Genomic DNA, 20,484 nt, shown 5'->3' with positions numbered 1-20,484 from the left:
AGCACACAGTGGGTACACCTTCCAGGCCTGTGGCATGCCTGCACGCCATACTACCCAAAGGCACATTCTTACTGAGGTGTGAACTGCTCTAGCCAAGCTTTTAAAACCTACTTTCAGGCTGAGAGTTAAAATACAACCTGTTGCAAACATTGTGAAATAAAGGAAATAAACACTTAGATAATGTTTGAGAAAGCCATTTGCCGGTATAAACACATGATATGATTTCACGTAAGTATGTTGGTTTTTGTCAGCTTATGCCTACAATTTTAAGATGGAAAGGCAATATGATTCCATTTATAGCACCTCACTCTTCAGAATTCTGATTTGAGCATAGGATATGCCTCTGTTATTTGTACAAAGAGGATACACTACAACTTTTAAAGTGGGGAGGAGGGGTGTCTAACATGAAACTGAAGTTTAATACCATTCATTTTAAACAAGTTTTATATCACTTTCTTTGAAAGAATAATACAGAAAGGGCTCTGAAATACTAAGTTCTAACATGTAACTTTTTTAGGTAATTAATGATGCACATGTTTTTTATGTCTTAAAGCAACCAGAGCTTGAAAAATGTACTAACAGGTCCATCGTTGCTACTCTTACTAACTGCAAGAAATTCCAGTCTCCAACAGGGGAAACCAATATCCTGGGCTCAGTAAAAAGAGAATGAAGGATTTTAAGACATTAGAAAGTCTTAAAGAACTTAAAATATCTCATTATGTTGATTGCTTTTTAACAGATACACAGTTTTAAATTTAAATTTTCCTTGTAATTAAGTCAATGTCAACACAGGTAATCATGAAACTAATATTTAAACTAAACAAATTGCTTTTTCCCTAACAATTTTTTAATGCTTTTTTCTTTTCTTCTTTTGACTGAAACTGTTCCTCAGATCCCTACTGTAGCTGTTCAATTGCCCAGTTTAGGAAAGAATTGAACTTAGGAGCTGAACCTTTCTATTTCCAGATTAAGCTAGACGTAGTAAGGGTCCTTAACATCTCCTATTGCTGTGCAGACATGGGCTGGAAGATTGAGTATAAAGTGACTGCAGACTTGCATCACATTTAAAATTTTTTTATTACATTATAAATGCTCTCACCCTCAGAAGTCTTAATGCTGTGATACTACTGAGATTAGGATCCTGAATCTAGGTATTTCTGTGGGTATCTATGACATTTTCTCCCAACAGTTTTATTTTAGACTTAAAAATAAAGCTTTGAATTCATTTCCTACTGTAATCTTACCAAGCTAGCATTGTCAGGTTAACACTTGGTATATATTAACTTTCTTGGACATATACCAAATTATATATACCAAATGGATAAATCTCTCTGATTTTTCATAACACTGTAGGAGTGTCAAGAACAATACAAAACAGTAAAATAACAAATGAGAAATTTGGACATAGTTCCTATACTTTAACACTGTTTAGTTTTTTACTACATGCATTTGACATGTGACAACAGGCTTGTCTGCCTTTCTAACTTTTCAACACCTTAAGGTGTTACTGCTGGTGCTGCAACTGCTGCATGATGATGCTTGAAGCCAAGCCAGCTGTAAGGAAATATGTCACTGTTTTCTGTAGTAGTGAGCTGATAAAGGTCACTTCTTTAAAAGGAGCAACATGATAGTCTTAAAAAGGAGAGAGCAGAAAGCTAAGCCAAAGAACTGTCTCTCTCTCTTGTCCTTCAGTATTTAAGTTCTTGTATCCATATTTTTACCAGGGAAGGATTTTTGCTGGGACTTTCTTTTATCCATATCTTCTTGTATTTCCAAAGGAAAAGACTGTAGGTTTTCATTCACACAGGGGAGACAGAACCTTTTGGAATAGAACAGACTACACTCCTGTTTAAAAAAAAAAAAAAAGGTATTGTTAGTGGTACACAAAATGGAACTGCTTAAATTCCAATCTCATTAAACCACGTTTGTATTTAGAATTCTTCTTCTGAATTAAATTATTCTTCTAGGTTAAAGAACAAAGCAATTTTGCTCCTTCCTTTTCAGTAATTCTAACATCTGGTTAGAGCTAACTGTGTGATAAATAAAAAAGTGGACTGTAACAATTGCTAACCAAATGAACTATCACGTTGTTCATTTTAAAGAAGTGACCTTCATCAGCTTACTACTATAGAAAACAGTTACTCATTTCCTTACAACTGGCTTTTCCTTCAGCCATCATCCATGATTCTCCAGGAGTGATCACTAAATTCTGAACAGGATTTAATGGGTTAGCGGGAGCTGCTGTTGCTGATGGATTATCCCTGGAGAGTTAAACAAGAATAAAGACATCAGTTCAGATGGATCATAACATCTTTCTGGGAGTAAGAGATTCTTCTAAAGCTAAATCTTCATTTAGCTTTTTGAGATTTCTCCTTACTGGGAGGATCTTTTGACTTCCTGCACTGGCATTTGAGACTTAAAGTCTCAGAAAGTTCTTCCTCACCAATTTCCACAAAATGGCCTAAGGGCAAACACTGTGACACTGTGATCTGGCATAGTTAACATTCGATTTGGTTAGCAAGTGTTACAGACCCCAAATTTATTTTTCATGCAGTTAGCTCTAACCAGATGCTACAGTTATACAAGTAAAATTGCTGGAATATTTTGATCTATTTGCAGTGCAGAGTTTGGACAACCGGAGGAGAAGTTTATTACAGTGTTATTTCTTTGTCCTGCACATGGTTCTGTTGTGCCGATCACTAAATTCCAAATAGGAATAACGGGTAAGCTTGGGCTGGTGATGCTGATGGATTTATTCGTGGGGTTTTATGCATAAAGACATCAGATGGATCAGGACATCTTTTTGGGAGTAATGGATTCCATGGGTTTTGCCTAAATAGCAAAGTTTTCCTCTTGCCATGGTCATTTGTGTCTGGTCTTTCTCTGGGGACTTGGCTTGGATCTTTCCGCATTTCTGGTCTCACTTTTGTTTCCCACGCCTCTACCTGCACTTCAGCAGCAGGCAACACGTGATTATAACAAAATCACAATCACCCTGTCTCTTTGTGACTTTCAGTCCTGAGGAACAACTTCTCTTCACCTATTGTCCTTTTCTGCACTGGCTGCCAGGCTCCTTCATATTCACAGCAGTGTGAGACCTCAGTCTCCAAAAAAGCGCTCTGAATGGTCTGAGGCCGGATTTCAGTCGCCCAACCTCCACAGCCTACTGTTTTTTGTCTCTTGGTATCCTTAATACTTTAAGCTGCCGATTAAAAAGGGAAGATTAGACTTTAAGTTAGTCCTACTATTGTTGTTTGTGTTACAATATGGCATTTGGCTCCCCCTGCCCCCAAGTTAAGTTCATGGCTCCATAGTGATAGACTGCACCACAGGCTACTGCTCAGCAGTGGCAAAGGAGAGGAGAGGCTTTTCCCCCTCTCTGCAGATGGGAAACTGATATGTTAAGACCCAGCCACTCACGGATATACAGGCACTCATCTTGCAGTCTTTTAGCTGAAATGAGTTGCCAACTTATGCTGATTTCCACCTATGGGACTCATGCAAAACTATCACTATGAACCATACACATCTGGATGCTGGGTCCACACCCCTTTAATCCTCCCCTCCTCTCTCGGTAATGGGCTAATTCAGGCTACCTGTTGTTTTAAAGCCCGATTAATTACACTTACTGCGTATACTCAAGCCCTTCTTTGATCATTATCCTGATAGGACTCTGCCCTTAGTTGGATAGCTCTTTAATTCTTTAATGTGTTTTACCTCTTCTGCAACCAAGGCAAGAGGGAGCATTTTCATTACAAACTTAATAGTCCAGTGCAGGCAAAACTGAGCTGCCAAAGCTGACTGCCAGAGTTTATTCCTGCTTTCACAAGGATCGTATCTCAAAGTTATATATATATATAGGGGTATTATCTTAACCACACTTGTAAAGGAAACTCTAATGTAAAGGAAAGGTTGTGCCTAACCGTGTCTAGGACTGACCTTACGTGACTGAAAGTTGAGTGGAAAGTAGCTGTAGTGTTACATTTATCATTTAATACCTACAACCATGTCCAGGATCAGTGTTTACTCAGCTTCTGCTGTGGTGAGCAACAAGGGATGAAATTTGCTCCCTTTCTATATTTCTTCTCTAAAAGCCACTTCTTTTAGGTGTTTAAAACCTCTGTTAAGTAAGTTTTGCAAGAAAAAGAAAAAGCTGTTTTAAATGACTAATATGGGCAGGTTGTATCATTTCCTCTCCCCTTTTCTGAAACAGGAAAAGGGCACTTGACCTTTCTAAGGACTTTTACCAGTATTTTTATTATCCTCCTTTTTATATTTTTGGCATGTTTTAAGACATTACAGATAATCATTAGAATTATTCCACTTGGACCAAATACACTTACCAATACATTATGCTAAAGATTGGTTCAGCAGGGTGATGGGTGCTGCAAGCTGATTGAAGTAAGTGAACTTGGTGAAACTTCAGAGAATATTTGAAGTGAGCTTATGACCATTATGCAGAACAGTTGCTAAGTCTTGAGTTACTTTGACATGGAAACGGTAAGGGAAGACCCTTCAGATAGCACAGAGCGTCTCAAGAAAAGCCTAAAATCTGATCAGCCTCCTTTGATATAAAAGCTAGCAAATTTAATCCCAGCCCTTTGCCAAATCTATAGTCAGAAAAGTCTTACTTTTACCACGTGTTAGCCTACTAATATTTTGAATTAACATAAAAATCACAGCAATCTGTCACTGAAAGCTTTCCATCATACTGGTCCAGCTTCTTTGCAACAGAGGCCCAAGAAAGAACGATTTTCGTTAACTTTAATTCCTATGTTAAAACATTATGGAAACGCTCAGGGTAAGGCTGAGTTGATGTACTTGGGTCGAGCACAAAAAGGAGCTAAAAACAGCCCACAGAGATATTATTCTGACTTTGGCTCTTTCTACTGCCTTGGAAAGTTTTTACTTCCCTGCACTCTAATCTTCCCTACATGAAAGAGGAATAGTATGCGTTTACCTACTTTGGTGTGGGTGTTTAAAGCATTAATTATCATTTATGCAGATCTCTTTCAATGTTACCTAAGCAGCACTGCTAAATAGATTTTGAAACCATAGTTGTATGCATGAATCACTATCTGGCCTGGCCAGTTTGGTAAGGAATTTATTTTCAATAATTTACAATCAAGGTTTTGCCTTGAGTGATACCATCAGGGGAATCTCGAAGACTCAGGTACAACAAATAAATGACCAACATATTTCTACCATAACCGAAATAGGCAAGAATGCCAAAAATATTAAAAGAGACTTTTACTGGCTCACTGCTAATGTCCTCCATACAGTCATGCCCTAGATTAACTGAAAGTTTTAATAAATCTTTTAAAAGAAAAAGGCCCACCTTCATTCAGAAAAGGCACACTGTGTGGGAAGATACTGAGGCTGAAACTCAGAACTTCTGACAGATTTAATTGTCAGACTTGAAAATATCTGTTAAATCCTTCATAAAGTCAACACCCTTAATTTGGGAATGCAAATAGCGAAATGAGCTCAAGTTTGCCCCAAATGTGCCTGAGATACTAATTCCATGCTGCTAAAAAGGAGGGATAAACCTGACTTGTTACGGCAGGAATCAACCTCACAAGCCCAAACTATCTGGCTAGCTGTACTTGCCTGTATGTTTGCTCCTCCTCTGGCTGTGTGTGGGAGTGAGGCAGCTACCAGCCAAGACAGGGACATTGGCACTAGGAAGATCTTGTTCACATACCAGCTTTGCCTCCACACAGTGCACACGCACACAACTGCCCTAAGCTTGTTGCCTCTGGAAACTTGACCCAGCTATCAAAAACCAGAAAGCACTGGGGCTTCATCTGATTCCCACAGGAATCCTCAGGTAGTTCCAGAAAGAAAAACAAGTCTCAGTTGCAAACTCTAATCTGACCTTTTGGTGATTTTCATTCATTTAAATGACAGAAGTGACTTCAGAAAAGGGAAACAAACCTGATCAGGAGAAAGGTACTATTGCACGCTCTCCTTAGTGCAGCGGACCAAATCTATCCTTAGTACTACCTCCCTGCAAGTTAGGTTAACACCTAAACTTGTTCAAGAGTGCCAATTTTCTTCAGCTGTGTCTGTCTAACCCTCTAAATTTTGTCAGTGTAATTTGACCCTTTGTTTTTTGCTCAAGAGAATTTCCACTAGCCCGAACACAGAAATTGGCAGGCATTGGCATATGAACTGTCTCAGTTGTCCGTACCATCTCACCTCTTGCTCTGATCAAGTCAGAGGTGTTCTTCATCCTACCTTCATCCAATTATAACTGGCCCCCAGAAACCATAAAAAAAAATTCCACACCTTTACAAAGTGCACATCTGATTTTTTGTTGTTGTTTTGTTTGTTTTAAACTCATGCTGCCAACTACTTTCATCAAGTATCATGTCACTGAAGCTGGCCCCTAGCAACTGCAGCCAGAGAATGGGCTGAAAAGGTTGTATTTGAAAATTGCTAAAGATGACACGTTAGCTGACACCAAGGCACATGTGATTTAAGCACATTGCTCCAGGTTAAGAACAACCACTTTGGTAGAGAAGGCCAGGATCTGGCTGCTATCTGTGCTGACACAGTGGTGTCTGGTTGAACAAACGCATGCTGTTGTCCAAGTAAACAATCCGATGACATGTCCTCATGGGTTGAATCACACATGCATCTGGCTATTGCACGAGTCCTAAGTCTCTTTCAGCCACAGAACTGGCTTGATGAGGGAAAAGAGTGGAACCTTGAGTTTTCCCAATTCATTGGCTGCCTCAAAGAAGCACAGTACAGCCTCCAGACACTGATAACTGTGTAACAACTTGTCTTCATTTTTGCTTTGAACTCACAGCAAACAAAGGGACCAGTTTGGCATTGAAGAGAAGTTATTAAGACAACTGTAATTTTACACCACCTTTCTGGACTGCACTCAGATTCCATAGCTTAAGGTTGCCTACCGGCTGCTATTCAAATTCATTCTTCTTCAGAGAGCTATCCTAGCATTGCACAACTATCCTCCCTGCTCACTTTCTACATCCACGCTTTTGCAAATTGGATGGCAACCCTGTGTTGTGAATGCAAACCTAATAATCCATGGGTGTTTATAACCCCTTTAAGGAAGAAAAATCTACCATTGGTATAGTACGATATACTCTAAGAAGGAACCTAAAGGTCTTGAAGAAATATGTGAACTCCCCTTCATTTTCATGTGCTAATAAAGTAGAAAGAGCATGAACTGTTTTTGTGAAGCTAGACTGTGCTCTTCTGTAAATGGCGCACTTAAATTTGCTGATCATTTCTATTTTATACAAAAAGCTCTATTTGGGGGAATCAACAAGAACATACAATTAGGCTGCCTTAAAAATAGTCTCTCTGGGTTTTTGTTGCTTGCTCTTTCTCTGATAGATCACCAGTGCTGGAACAAAAAGTGATTGAAGAAGCTTGTTTTGATTGCTACTTACTGTACCTACGCACACTGATCGGCCACACAAACTGCACAGAGACCCAAGGATGAGGATTTTTTCTTTGGCAGGTGTGAAAGGATCCTTCATGACATAGCAGTCTTCCAAAAGCCTATAAGAGAAGAATGTCATGTTTTTAAAGGTAGATCTCGCAGTATGGGAAGAGTTGAAAGGAGGCAGCTGGGGAGGCTGAAAAGGTGGTAGCCCTCTCTTCTTGATTTGCACGGCCTGGTGTTGCACAAGGCAATGTAGCAGCTATGCAACTCCCTTCCACTTCACAATCAGCACTGTGACTGCCTTCAGTCCTATAATACAGCAATTTATATCTTCCAGAATTAGGGTAACTGGTGATAATCTCAACATTGCCTTATTAGTTTTGTTGTTGGTTTGTTTTTTTTGATGTTTCACCTTCACGTATTCCTTATAGTCCATTTTTATGACAGGCACTCCTTCAAAGGATTCAGTACCATGTCAAGTTATCATCTCAATTGCACAACTTTAAGTAGGATTTCTCTTCTGAAGCTGTCTGCATCTGAGTATAAAATAAAAAGAGCTTTTACTGCTCTTAATTATGTTGGTGCTGTAAAGCTATGGTTCCCACCTCTTGCTAGCAGGACCTACTAGCACAGAACATTACAATGATCTGAAATATTCTTACTTTATGTCAGAGACTGTACTGTTTGCTTCAGGGTAACAAGGGAGCACATTTATTAATAATTTGGCAACCTGCTTGGGAAAGACTAAGGCATTATTCTTCCTGGGAGCTCCAGGCAAAACACTGCAGAAATCTGTTGGGTGTCTGTCTGCACAGGGCACCCTGCAAGGCTGGCTTATTCTTGCATCAAGCTTGGATTCTGTAGTAATGTGGAGTACAATATATATTTAAAAGGTATTCTGTTAACTCATACTACCTTTTAATTGCCTACGTACACACACACATGTATGTACACGTGCATCTGTAAGTGCATTCCTTTCTCCTTTTCCCTCCACTCAAAGAAAAAGTGGCAGGGCTTAAGCCTTCCACTGTTAGGAAGGATCAGGGATCTTTACATGGCAGATCACTTTCTCAACAAGTCTTCTAGTGTACAAAGACTGGATTATCTTTACAAAGCTCCCCTTGCAAGATTCAGTCTTAATCTAGTTATCATCAGTGCAGAGTCCAGGCCATTTTACAAGTCTTCAGGTTTGGCATATGTTTCCTGCAGCACTGCAATTAGGCCTCATGAGTGGACCAGAAAATAAGTCAATAAAGATAAAATGCAAAGCTATTTCTTCGATGTACATACAAAAATGTTATGCTTCAGCATTATTCTTTTGCTTTTTGAATCCCAGCAATTCAAATAAAGCCGAGATGCTAAAACTGAGCTTGGATAACTTAAAGTTAAGGTTCATGTTCAGCTTTGATTCACACCATGAAAGGACCTGATCAAAGGGGGTCCATTGCTATTCTGAGTGGAAGAGGGGAAAAACAGTAGCACGATGGGATTTGGAATGATAAAAATACATTTGCTTAAGGATAACACATCTGATCTCAGCCCAGCTAGGTGGTGACCAACAGCTGTTTCCATTTTGTAAAAAAGCGAGCAGTCTTAGTGGGGTGAAACACTGAGTGGGGTGAGTACATGCCTGACTTCCAGTTCCAGTGAGTTCCTGACCATGTTTGCCTGATGGGTTTGTTGACTGGGATGGCCTCAACAGAGCTGCTCACATATTTAAAGCTGTTTTGTTCTGTGGAGAGTTTGATGTCTGCAGACAAAGTAGTAACTGCATTTTTTCTGGTCAACCTATCCCTACTTGGCAGAGATGAAAAAGGCTTGAATCTCCTAAAATGTAGCTATGTACTAAATTGCCACTCTTTAATGTCATACAATCTGACAAATAATTGTCTAATTCATGCAAGAAAGCGTTGCTGTTCAAAACTCCACATGCCAAACAGCTCTTAAAAACTGTATTTACCATACATATTTAATTCATACAGTGTTTATGTTTTGCCCAGATGACATGGCCACGAGGAAAGGGTGATTTCCAGAAATGCTGTGCTGACACAGTCAACATTATTCTAGTAAGTAAATTATGGCACAGGTAAATCGTAGGGTGGCCAGCAGGGTTAGGAAATACATTAAATACAAATCTTTGCATGGCGCTGAAGCAGGATCATAAAGTTGGTATTTGTCCTTGCTGTCAATGCTGTAAATTTTATTTTGTTTTTTTCCTTTGGAAAAAAAGAGGTTACTAAGTACTAAACCTCCTATTCAGGGTCAGTATGGCATATTACTGGGTTCACACATTGCACATCACTCCGCAGCACAAGGCTTCTGATGCCCATAGCATAAATGAAGTCTGTAATGTGAAAGACTGTACTTACTCGATAGAGCGTGTGTTTGGTGGTTTCTGCCCATAGTACGTGTATGGAACTGTTAAGCCACATAGCTGACATTTGAACTCTCCTGTAGGCTGAGGTTCTTTGGGAGAATCCATCTTTAAGTCACCTACGAGAAAAGCAAAAATCTTACAGCTCCAAAATGCAGTACATGCCTGCAACTAAACAGAAAATTGACTATTTTAAACCCTTGTTAATACATCTTTTCTCCCAAACTAAGTTGGTTTCCTATGTCCCAGTTAAATTTCTAAATTCCTCAGACAGGCTTAGAAATTACAGAGTAGGAGTCTAAATATAAAAGTTCACCTATTCACTTAGAACTTCAATCTGGTGAAGGGCCTGGAACACAAGTCCTGTGAGGAGCGGCTGAGGGAAGTGGGGTTGTTCAGTCTGGAGAAGAGGAGGCTCAGGGGAGACCTCATTGCTGTCTACAACTACCTGAAAGGAAGGTGTGGGGAACTGGGGGTCAGTCTCTTCTCACAGGTAACTAGTGATAGGACTAGAGGGAATGGCCTCAAGGCCAGGGGAGGCCTTGTGCCAGGGGAGGTTCAGGTTGGAAATGAGGAGACATTTCTTCTCAGAAAGAGCAGTCAGGCACTGGGACGGGTTGCCCAGGGAGGTGGTGGAGTCACCGTCCCTGGGGGTGTTCAAGGAAAGGTTGGACCTGGTGCTTAGGGACATGGTTCAGTGGGTGACATTGGTGGTAGGGTGGTGATTGAACCAGATGATCTTGGAGGTCTTTTCCAACCCTACTGATTCTCTGTGTAATCCCCCTGTATCTAGGTAGAATACTGGCCCATTCAAACCACACAGGACAGTGGAGAAGGTACTCTCAAAAATGTTTGGGTCCTATACCTTTTATGAAAATAGGCAGAAGAAGGAGACTCTGCTTTACCTTCATTGAAGATACCCGTATATTTCTATAAATGAGAGATTGAAATGAGATGACTGAAAGATTTCGGTCACCCACTACAAAGGTGTATTTATCAATACGAGGCAGAAAACATCAGAAGCTGTGCTTCATCAGCTTTGGTGTTTATGATACTACTTGTTTAAAATCTTGGCCATGGATTTCCATTTGGGAGCTTAGCCTTCACTGATTCCACTATCTGAGAGTCACACTGTGCAGTTTTCAAAAAGTGTGGTGTGGCACGTATTCTTTTAGGACTGACTTTTTTGTGTATGCATGATCAGATCAAACACAGCTAACCACGTCCGTGACCAAAACTTGCACCTATCCATGAATGAAACATGTTCACTTGCTTGCAAATCAGGTATCTTTGGTCACCTGCACCATTATCTTGCATGGACACTTTCACCCTGCAGCTAGTAAGAAAAGTCAAGTTTTAGCTAATGCCCTCATGCCTTGCACAGCATACAGCTTTCAGCTATAAACCTCTCATCTTTTTTCAAGTGAATCAGCACCGGCATCAAGCTGTTCAAAAAGTGGATGCTATGAAGTCAGATTTGGACAGTATCTGAGCAGTTACACTGTCCATGCTCACAGCTGAGCTGACATCCAGCTCCCTGCTGCCTAAGGACAGAAGGTCATTCCCCCTCTTCTTAGCTTTCCATACATACCCTTCCCCTGCAGAGCTGATTCAGTTCACTAAGGCTGTGTCTCTATTTATATTTCAGCTTAGGTCAGGGGTGTTCTTTGGGAATTAATTGCCTGACTGCCCCCACTTGGTCTGCATCACAGAGCAGTCTTAAAGCACACAAACCGGACAGTTTCAGACAGAGCTCACATGAAATATGTGCTCCAAAAGCACACCTAACACACCCTGACCTGAACACCCTGACCTGAACACCCAACTAATGGGCATTCACTCTACAGGACAGGACTTGAAATACCCTGAAACATACAGAGTGGGCAGCTGATACCTGGCATCAAATACTTCAGTCTATGGTTTCACTTACTGTAACACACCAGTTACTAATGTAGTCAAAAATAAGAGAGCTACCCTTTTTTTTCCCTCAATGCCTTTTTTTTTTCCTGCTGTGTGATAAATTGGCTTGCAGAGGAATCCAACAACTGCTAGCAGTAGTAGAAGATAAGAAGCACAACTACACTGCCAGAAGGGGAGGGCTGAGATGAGGGACCTGTATTTCCCCCTTTCAATGACAGTAAGCTGCTATTTCTGCTCACCCTATGTGGTGAAACTGAATCCTTAGAGACATATGCTGCTAAGGTGATTTGGGGGCAAGGTGAAGTAGAGCTGTGACTACTTGTCATGTAATATTCCAGAAGAACAGGGAGCCCCAAGATCCTCAGAGGTTACAGAGGCTTCATAACAGACACTTAATTCATAAAGTCCTACCCAGTTAAATCCTGAAACTTAACTTTGTGAATAATCTCCCTTACCTTGTCATTCCTTTACCACCAGCCTTTCCACTGCCATTCCTGGCATTTCTGTGATACAGGGAGTTCTTCAAATGTAACACAAATGGGGCTGGGTACTAGGTTCATAAATAAACACAACTCTTGAATACCTAAGGCAACTACATTTTTTGCAAAGTGATGTAAACCTTGGATATTATGTATTTTACCTACCTCATAGGGATGTGGAGAAAATTTAACTAAGTGCTTTCAGATTTTTCAGTTAGATATAAAGTGTGTACATAATAACATATTTCTCCCTGTATATTAAAACTGTGATTCTTCAAACTATACAAATTCAAATAAGAAGCCTGCTTTTTGACCCTTACATTTTAGGTTTAAAACATAAGCCCCACAAACATACCTAAAGTTACCTTTTTTGTTGGCAGTCAGTAGCAATACCAAGACATAGACCTGTCTGAATGAAATTCAGTCTAGCACACTATGCAATTTTTGGACTTTTTTTTTTTTAAAGAGGAAATAATTAACCCTATAGAGGTAGAATATGGAAAGTTTTTTGAATTAAATAGAGAACACCATCACAGTGATCGTTTTGTTAAAATAAAGCAAAACGCTAAGAAAAACAAAAACAAAAAAGGATATTTATAGCAGTTCGTATCACAGACTTTGGAATGAATGTGTCCTTATTCCAAGTCAAAAGAACAGCCCTGGCTTCAGAGCTGAAGTGTGTTGGATACAGAGACACCTGCTCTCTTATAGACCACTGGAATGTAGAAGAGAATCTATTCACTGACTACCACTGGGAAGGAATGATATCTATGTACAAACAGATTTTTGGCTATGCCAATTGAAAAGCATATGATCCTGCCTGCAAGGCACAGATGAATTTATGACGCTTTCCATTTTACTTCAAGCTTGTAAGTCACTAGTAACAGCTGTACCAAGTTTTATTTCATTGGGAACGGCATTTGTCCTGAGAGCTTGTCTACACAGCAGCACTTAGGAAAGTTAAGGTCACTAACTCAAGGTGTGAAATTAACACACAAAGATTTCAGGGTGAATGCTCCCACTTGGAAGAAAAGTTTGCTATATAACAAAGTAAAGCCATTCTCCTTCTGAAGAAAGAATTTTAATGACATGTAATAAACTTTTAGTTTATGCATGTGCTTCACAGCTTCAGTCTAAACCAGCAAGCAGAAAAATCCTACTCACAAAAAACTTCTGGTACTTCCAAAAAGCTCATCTGCAATTAAAGAACCGTATTTTTATGTCAGACAACAAATGCACAAAAGCAATTCTGGGATAAAACCACAGTCAAGATAGACAGACACTGACAGACAACAAGTATATACCAATTACAGGATGAAGGATCTCTTGAGGAGGTAAAAGTCAAGGACGCTAATCCTGTTATAATCATGACAGGTAAATTTGTGACCTCAAGTGACTCGAATCTTTGCTAGTAATGGCACCAAATGTTTCTGTTTTCTTTGGGAATTTTTGAAGAAGCATGTTGTCCCAGTAACGTGTCACATGTCTAGCTGTTTGGGATGTACCGAAAAAATCTTCAAGAACAGCTTGTTTAGAACCAAATTCTGCCAAGGGTTTGACATTTTGGCTGTAAGCCACAAGGTACTTAAACACATACTTACTTGAAGCACATGCACAGCTCTTCTGAAAAGAACAACAGCTACCCACACACGCTTGATTACGAAGCAAACACTGAACTAGCATGCTCGGCAGAAACCTGCCAAGTCAAGCCCAGGATGCTGCAGGACGCATGAGGTTGGCCAACGTGTCATGGCAAAAGGTAAAGCACACAGATTTGAATGCCATACTGAGGAAATAGTTACAGTAAAAGAAAGGTGCAGGTTAGACAGCAGTGCTGTAACAGTGTTTCTCCATGCTGTGACTGATATACGATATCCTATGGATGGAGGAAATGGCTCCCAGTCCGGTTCTCTAGGGACTCCTAAAAACTTCAGGGCAGTTCTGCTTGGAGCATTCTGCTAACAGGCCTGGAAGGCATGCCAGAAGTAATAAATCACCACCAAATTGTCAGGGTCAGTGGCAAAGTAGCAGCACAGATAAGTAATCTGATTTTCTTTGCTTGAAACCTCGTTAGCACAAGTCTTTACAATGCAAAGGTTAAAGCCTCCCTTAATACTCCACAGGAGACTTGTGTATTTCTGAATCACCAATAAACTAGAGTAATTATGCAAGAAACAAACTGCTTACAAACACAGACTTTGGTCGGAAGGGATGTCAAATAAAACCAACACTGACACACCTTTAATCCTCTCCAATTAAACCCGTTTCTTCTTCCTGCCAAGATTTTCCTGCCATATCCAGTGTTGATGATGGTGACCTATTAAAATATTCACAGCTTGACCCTCAATGGGAAGGAGTGCTCTCTGCTGGAAGGCTAGGAGCCACTGAATTCATAGCCTGGTTGATGCCAAGTTATTCTGAAGCATTTGGCATGATATAAATTTAAATACACTTCAGCACCAAGAATACACTCACCTCCTTCAGAAAAATCATCTATAGCCCAATTGCCCAGCTAACAGATGAAGCAGCAGAACCTTCTTACTGCTAGTTAATCCCCGCGTGAACAGCTCTCTCCCCCTAGTTCTTTCATGTTATTGCCCTGAAGGCATGTTTAGGTCACCTGTTGGCTGCCTCCCTGCTCTTCCTGAGTTGACTTACCTTGGGCTCAGGGTAAGGAATTAGCCCAGGAATGCAATTTCACCAAGCATGGCCATTTGGAACTTCTACTCTTATTACCTCTCCCAAAGATCACTTGACTGAATTAAGCCTTGACTTGTTGCAGCAACTTCTCCCTTCAGGCCAGGAGGTTGGTGTTGGTACTGCTATGCTCCCTCTGCTCTGAAGGAACTGATGTCACAGAAGGACACAGGCTTCCCTCTAGCAGGCCCCAAGCCCTGCTGTTTAATGACAGCTAGCCTGGGCTCCCTGTGGCAGCAGGATAAACAGCCCTGCCAGGGGCTACATTATAGGGCTCGCCCTGGAGGTGGCCAGAGATATGAAAGCATGTTTTCTAAACACTTGGAGAGAAGTGCTTGAACAGGGAAGTGTGTCAGAGGAAAGAAAGGAATAATATAGACAAGCAAATCAAAAATATTCCTAATGTAAAAAGGTTTTAGGAACATAAGATTAATCTCAAAAAGGCACCTATTAATAAAATGCATGATTTAACAAAGCTGAGAAACCATCACTTAAACAAAAAAAAAGAAACACGACACAACTGGCCCAACTACTCCTTACTGGAACATAGCAGCCAGCCAGCTCTGAATTAGACCGCATTTAATAAAGAATTTCAAATTAGGTGAGAATTTAACAGCTTCACTCAGGAATGCTGCAACACGGCACCAATTATCGGGTATATACCACTGTCCTCTAGTGGACACATTGGAACTGTACAGCCCTGCTGCTTGGCTGTACTGCTGCTAGTAGCTGCTGGGGATTCCTTTTTCAGCAAACCAGCTGTTACAAGTGACTCAGATGTAAAAGCCCCACTAAGTGGATTGTGCAGTGAGAGTGAATTAGAATAAAATAAAGGCAAGTTGCCCAAGCACGCATGGTAGAAGCCATCTCTCCATGTCTGTCTGCAGAAGCACAGCGAGTGGTGGACCTCTGTTGTGTGGCAGAACAACCTTGAAGAGGGAGAACTGCAGGGTCATTAGTTCTTCCTTTCCTTCCCCTCCTTGGGCCCTGAAATTATCTATGGTCTCTTCTGTTCTTTTGCTCAATTCCCCTCACTACTCTTTCTTCTACTCTCCCAACTGGCTTTCCTAAGCAGAGTGCAAATCTTATCACACATCATTATCATCCATGCTAACCATTCTATAAGTAAAATGGCCTAGAAATTAATTAAAGGAAGGACAAGGAAATTTGTTTCTCTTCTCACAGCAGTTACAGGGACTTAGTGGAGACGAGGTAACATAGGACACCCAAACAATGAGGTGAACACAATTAATATAACACCACTTCTGGATCACAGCTATTCCTTGCCAAAAGAGGGAAAACAGACCTGAGGTCTGATTTCATTAAATCTCCCTTCTGGTGTAACCAGAATAAGTAAGCATGCTACAGCCATAGGCTACCCAGTCCTGAACTGATTTTGTCCTCCCTCCAAACTGCTGCTCCCAATTACAGCTTTGTTAGATTAATATCCATAGTGGGGAAGAAGAAGAAGGTAGTAAGGCTCTACTAATATATGTGATGATGCTTCCCTTTAAGTTGTCCTTTAAGAAAAGTTACAGTGGGCCACACATGTACCAGTGAAAGTATCAGCATGGTTAAGCATAATCTAAACTTAGTGCAACACTTTCCTACATAGCCTAAAATAGGAGCACTAAGATTTGGTGGAAATGCAGGAGAAGGGAACTGTATTGGGAAATAAGACACTGCAACTTGACATAATCCTGAAAGAATTAAATATAGCTTCAGTGATTTATCTCTCTGCAGAAAGCCAAGTTGGTACTGGAAGGAAATATCCCCTACTACATGGGGTTGCATGCTGCAGTGTCCTTACTGTGACAGCCAGCGCCAGCTTTCCTGTGACCAGCAAAATGTTCACATTAACATACCACGGGAAGAGAATTCTTTCCAGTAAAATGTAGCTGATGCTCTCTGTTTGTTAGGACTGACGATGAGGTGAGGACTTCGTGACGGAGAAAAGCAAAACCTTTAAAAAGAAAACACAGAACCGTTGGGGTGGGGTGGTACGGGGTACATACTGCCTGCTTCAAGAAAGTTTGAGAATACAGAATGAAGTCCTGACCCCACTATATGCACAACACTCTCATGCACGTAGCCCCCCCCCACCTTCTTGTAAGCACATCCTCTTCCCCTGAGAGGTGCATTCCTCGAGTTTTGTTGTCCCAGCTGTTGTGAACAGCAAGCATTAGAAAAAACAACAAAGTGAGAGATGTCCCCTATGAAGCCCACTCCCACTTAACCCTTAGAAAGTTTTCTTTTCCAGGGTACTTGGTGGGAGCTCTAAAACTTCCTTTTTTTTCCAATTACAGTGCAAATCAGAGCTTCAGAAATGAGCTGGCAGCTTCAAGCCTTCCTCACTTATGCATGTAGTAAATTCTTTTCCTGACATGTAGCGATATGAAATAACATGAAATCAGCCAGGCACTACCACCATGAATTTTTACCATGTTTTCCAGTTAGTCCCTTTGCTCTTCTCTGAAAGACTTTGCTTCCAACCATTACTTGGATTACTTTGCCTAAAAACACGTACAGAAGCTAAGGCTGAACTTGTTTCTTTCAATACCTGATACTCTCACTAAATAAACATCAAGGCTCACTTCCATGATTTTCTGTAGACACAGAGAAATGATATTTGTTATCAGACAGTGGGAGACATCTTTTACCATAGACAGTCTGGTTTTTTTTTGTGTGTGTGTGTTCTGTATTTTGCACAGCCTGTCAGCCAAGCATGCGCGCTTATGCTCTTCCCCTCCAGAAGTTCTTTTGGACAAATTTCCTGCTCTGTTCATCACAGGTGAAACAGGAAGGAGGCAGGTTTTTCACACTGACAAATCTCACGGTGGATGAAGGTGCACGGATCTTAGAATTCACCACAACAGAATGGTCTGCTCCTACTGGGTCATATGCAAGGAGAACAGATGTGCAAAATCAGGGTAGTTGTGTCTTGCTGCCCTAGAGGCTCAAAAATCCAATGACAATTGGCAGCAACCTCAATGAGCCATAAATATTTAAGTAGCTTTTCTTTGCCTTCAGATCTCTTTGTTCAACAAGTAAATGGGGCTTAAGACCTCACTGAGGTCCAGGAGAAGAGTTTGAACTGCAGAGTAGAGCTAGTTAAGTAGCAAAGTTGATGGTGTCTTGATAGAAATTTTATAAGCCATATGTTTACGTCAAGAGTTTGTAAAAGTATCAGATACAGCTACAGATACCACTTAAGCATGCTGTGAAGTTTATGTTACAGATTTAAACGCACATTTCCTTTTCGCACATATGCATACACCTGTGTTTAATTAGTAACAACTGAGAAATAGAAAAATTATGACAAAAGTAATAGGAGGGGAAAGAAGGCTTAGCAGGGAATTATTAGGTAGTTAGAAGATGACCTTATTCGAGGCAGCATGTTTCATGGTTCAGCTGGCCAATAAAAAGGAAAAAACAGAAAGAATAGGTAAAAAGGGTTCTTTTCAACAAGCATCGAGGAAAGGAACATTACAAAACAATCACTGCCCCACTCATGATTTATACTGGTTGAGGGGGTTAAAAAAAAAAAAAAAATTTCAGCCTTTTTTGGTTCATTTATTTCAGCTTTTTTGGTTCATTGATTTTTGTGCCAGCTAACACTCTCCTTTAGCAAAAAGGCCAGCGCAAAGGTAATGTATAGACTATTTCTGTTTAGTGCCTCAACAAGTCTGCGGAGCAAGTCTCCATTCCAAGTCAGGTTGATAACTGAAATCTTTTCCTACTATTGCCATCAAATAAAAACCTTCTTCAGTCAGAACACCTCCAAGCAACCCCAGGTTGCTCTATCTGTGCAGAGTAGAAGTTTCAGGGGATTCTCCAGTGTTCTTGATGATGCAACTCTGCCTTATTTGTAGAGATGTACATCCTTACCGTATTTGAGATGAGATATAAAGTAATCCTTCTGTTATAACAGCTACTTTGCCCAGCAAATTTCTCCCTTTACCTCAGAAATTAATGCATGAGGAAAACAATGTATTTGACATTCCATCTTGGAGCATGAAGGACTTAAGTTCTGTTTACATATATTTAATTTCTTATCACTTTAATTATAAGGACATAGCTAAAGTATTGTAACACCTTCATGTAGCATTAGTTATGGTCACAAAATTGCGTTCGTATCAGTACACCTTGCGAACTAGACCAGTCAAGGGAAATTAATCAACATATGGTATCTTCGCATTTGCATACGTCTACCAGTCCCTCCAAGGTGTTATATTGGTAAAATCAGAGCAGGGAAAAGTACTAATGGAAAAATCTTAACTAATGCACAAATATGTGAGTACTGAGGATCGGTCTCTTCTCCCAAGCACCATGTTATAAAACAAGAGGAAATGGCCTCAAGTTGCGCCAAGGGAGGTTTAGGTTGGATATTAGGAAAAATTTCTTCACTGAAAGGGTTGTGAAGCATTAGAACAGGCTGCCATGGAAGCAGTTGAGTCACCATCCCTGGAGGTCTTCAAAAAATGCACAGATGTAGTGCTTTGGGACATGGTTTAGTGGTGGGCTTGGCAATGCTAGATTAAAGGTTGGTCTAGATAATCTTAGAGGTCTTTTCAAAACCTAAATGATTACATGAGTCACACTCAGTATGTTTTCTAGGAGTCACACTGGTATAACAAACTACTAGGACACAAATCCAATTTTTTGATTCACAGATGCCTACAGATGGAAGACAGCTTAAGAGATTATTCAGTCCATCACACTAAAGACACAACTGGCTTTATTTTGATGTCACTTTGCAGTGTTCATAGACTCTCCTTCCAGCCCAGGTGCCTTAGAGACATGATTAATCTCTCTTCTTAATAGACGACCCTTAGCACCTTTGAGATATGGAGGTATTCTCTGGGGTTCTCTGAGCAGATTCAGAAACTGTGCTACCACCTCTCGTACACATTGCAAACTTCTCATTTCCTCCTCATTTTTAAAAGGGAGTTGAGTACCTGAGGGGCAATTTGTACTCTGAATGAGGCACTCTGGCCTCCCTGTTTCTGTAGTTCTACGGCCCTCCCAGTCCAAAGTTGTGATCCCAAAACCAACTAGGTCAGGTGCAAGCAAGCTTGTACCAGAAACGCTAAAGTTTCACAGGGCACAGGCTTTCCCCCAAGCCCTTAACGCCCATTCCTGTGCACACCCCAAAGCAGCACTGCGTACTGCCTTCAGACAGCCTACAACTCCCTAGAACCTCTCCGCAGCCCTTTCCAGGGCTGCACCCCACAGCTCCACCCTCAGCTCAAAGCTCCTCGCAAAACCACAAAGCGCTCCGCGACTGTTGGGCTGCAGCACAGAGGCCGCGGGTTTCATACAACAAATGAACCGCCGGGGCCGGGGCCGGGCCGCGCTGTCCCACCTGTCTCGGCCGACGGACGGGATGGGCCGGGCCCGGCCCGGCCCGGCCCGGCCCGGCCCGGCCCGGCCGGGAGGGGAGGGGAGGGGAGGGGAGGGGAGGGCGGACACACTCCCCTGATCCAATGGCTCCGCCCCGCCAGGCGCCCCCGCGCCCCGCTGCTGCGGCCAGCAACGGCAACAGCGCGCACACGGACACCGCTCCGCCGCTTCCGCCGCCGACTTCCGGC

The 20,484-nt window shown here is 41.3% G+C and overlaps 1 protein-coding gene across 3 annotated transcripts in view; it reads right to left on the bottom strand.

Moving 5' to 3' along the window:
* The window catches only part of CDPF1 (cysteine rich DPF motif domain containing 1), a 26,485-nt gene extending 6,001 nt beyond the window's left edge, over nucleotides 1–20,484 (bottom strand). The window contains exons 1-6 of one of the 3 annotated variants that reach the window (XM_040564524.1): nucleotides 20,342–20,484; nucleotides 20,259–20,301; nucleotides 16,759–16,856; nucleotides 9,793–9,916; nucleotides 7,428–7,539; nucleotides 1,062–1,845 (exon numbers count right to left, since the gene is read on the bottom strand). In XM_040564524.1, coding sequence (XP_040420458.1) covers nucleotides 1,696–1,845; nucleotides 7,428–7,539; nucleotides 9,793–9,905 — 375 coding nt within the window. In that variant the 5' untranslated portion in view covers nucleotides 9,906–9,916; nucleotides 16,759–16,856; nucleotides 20,259–20,301; nucleotides 20,342–20,484 and the 3' untranslated portion in view covers nucleotides 1,062–1,695. Of the gene's footprint in view, nucleotides 1–1,061; nucleotides 1,846–7,427; nucleotides 7,540–9,792; nucleotides 9,919–16,758; nucleotides 16,857–20,258; nucleotides 20,302–20,341 lie in introns of those variants that run through there. The other 2 variants (XM_040564508.1, XM_040564514.1) reach the window with 2 other exon arrangements.

This window comes from Cygnus olor, chromosome 1, assembly GCF_009769625.2.
Source record: "Cygnus olor isolate bCygOlo1 chromosome 1, bCygOlo1.pri.v2, whole genome shotgun sequence".
Lineage (NCBI taxonomy): Eukaryota > Metazoa > Chordata > Aves > Anseriformes > Anatidae > Cygnus > Cygnus olor.
Note: the sequence above shows the minus strand (reverse complement) of the source record. Positions and strands in the feature narration are given on the sequence as shown.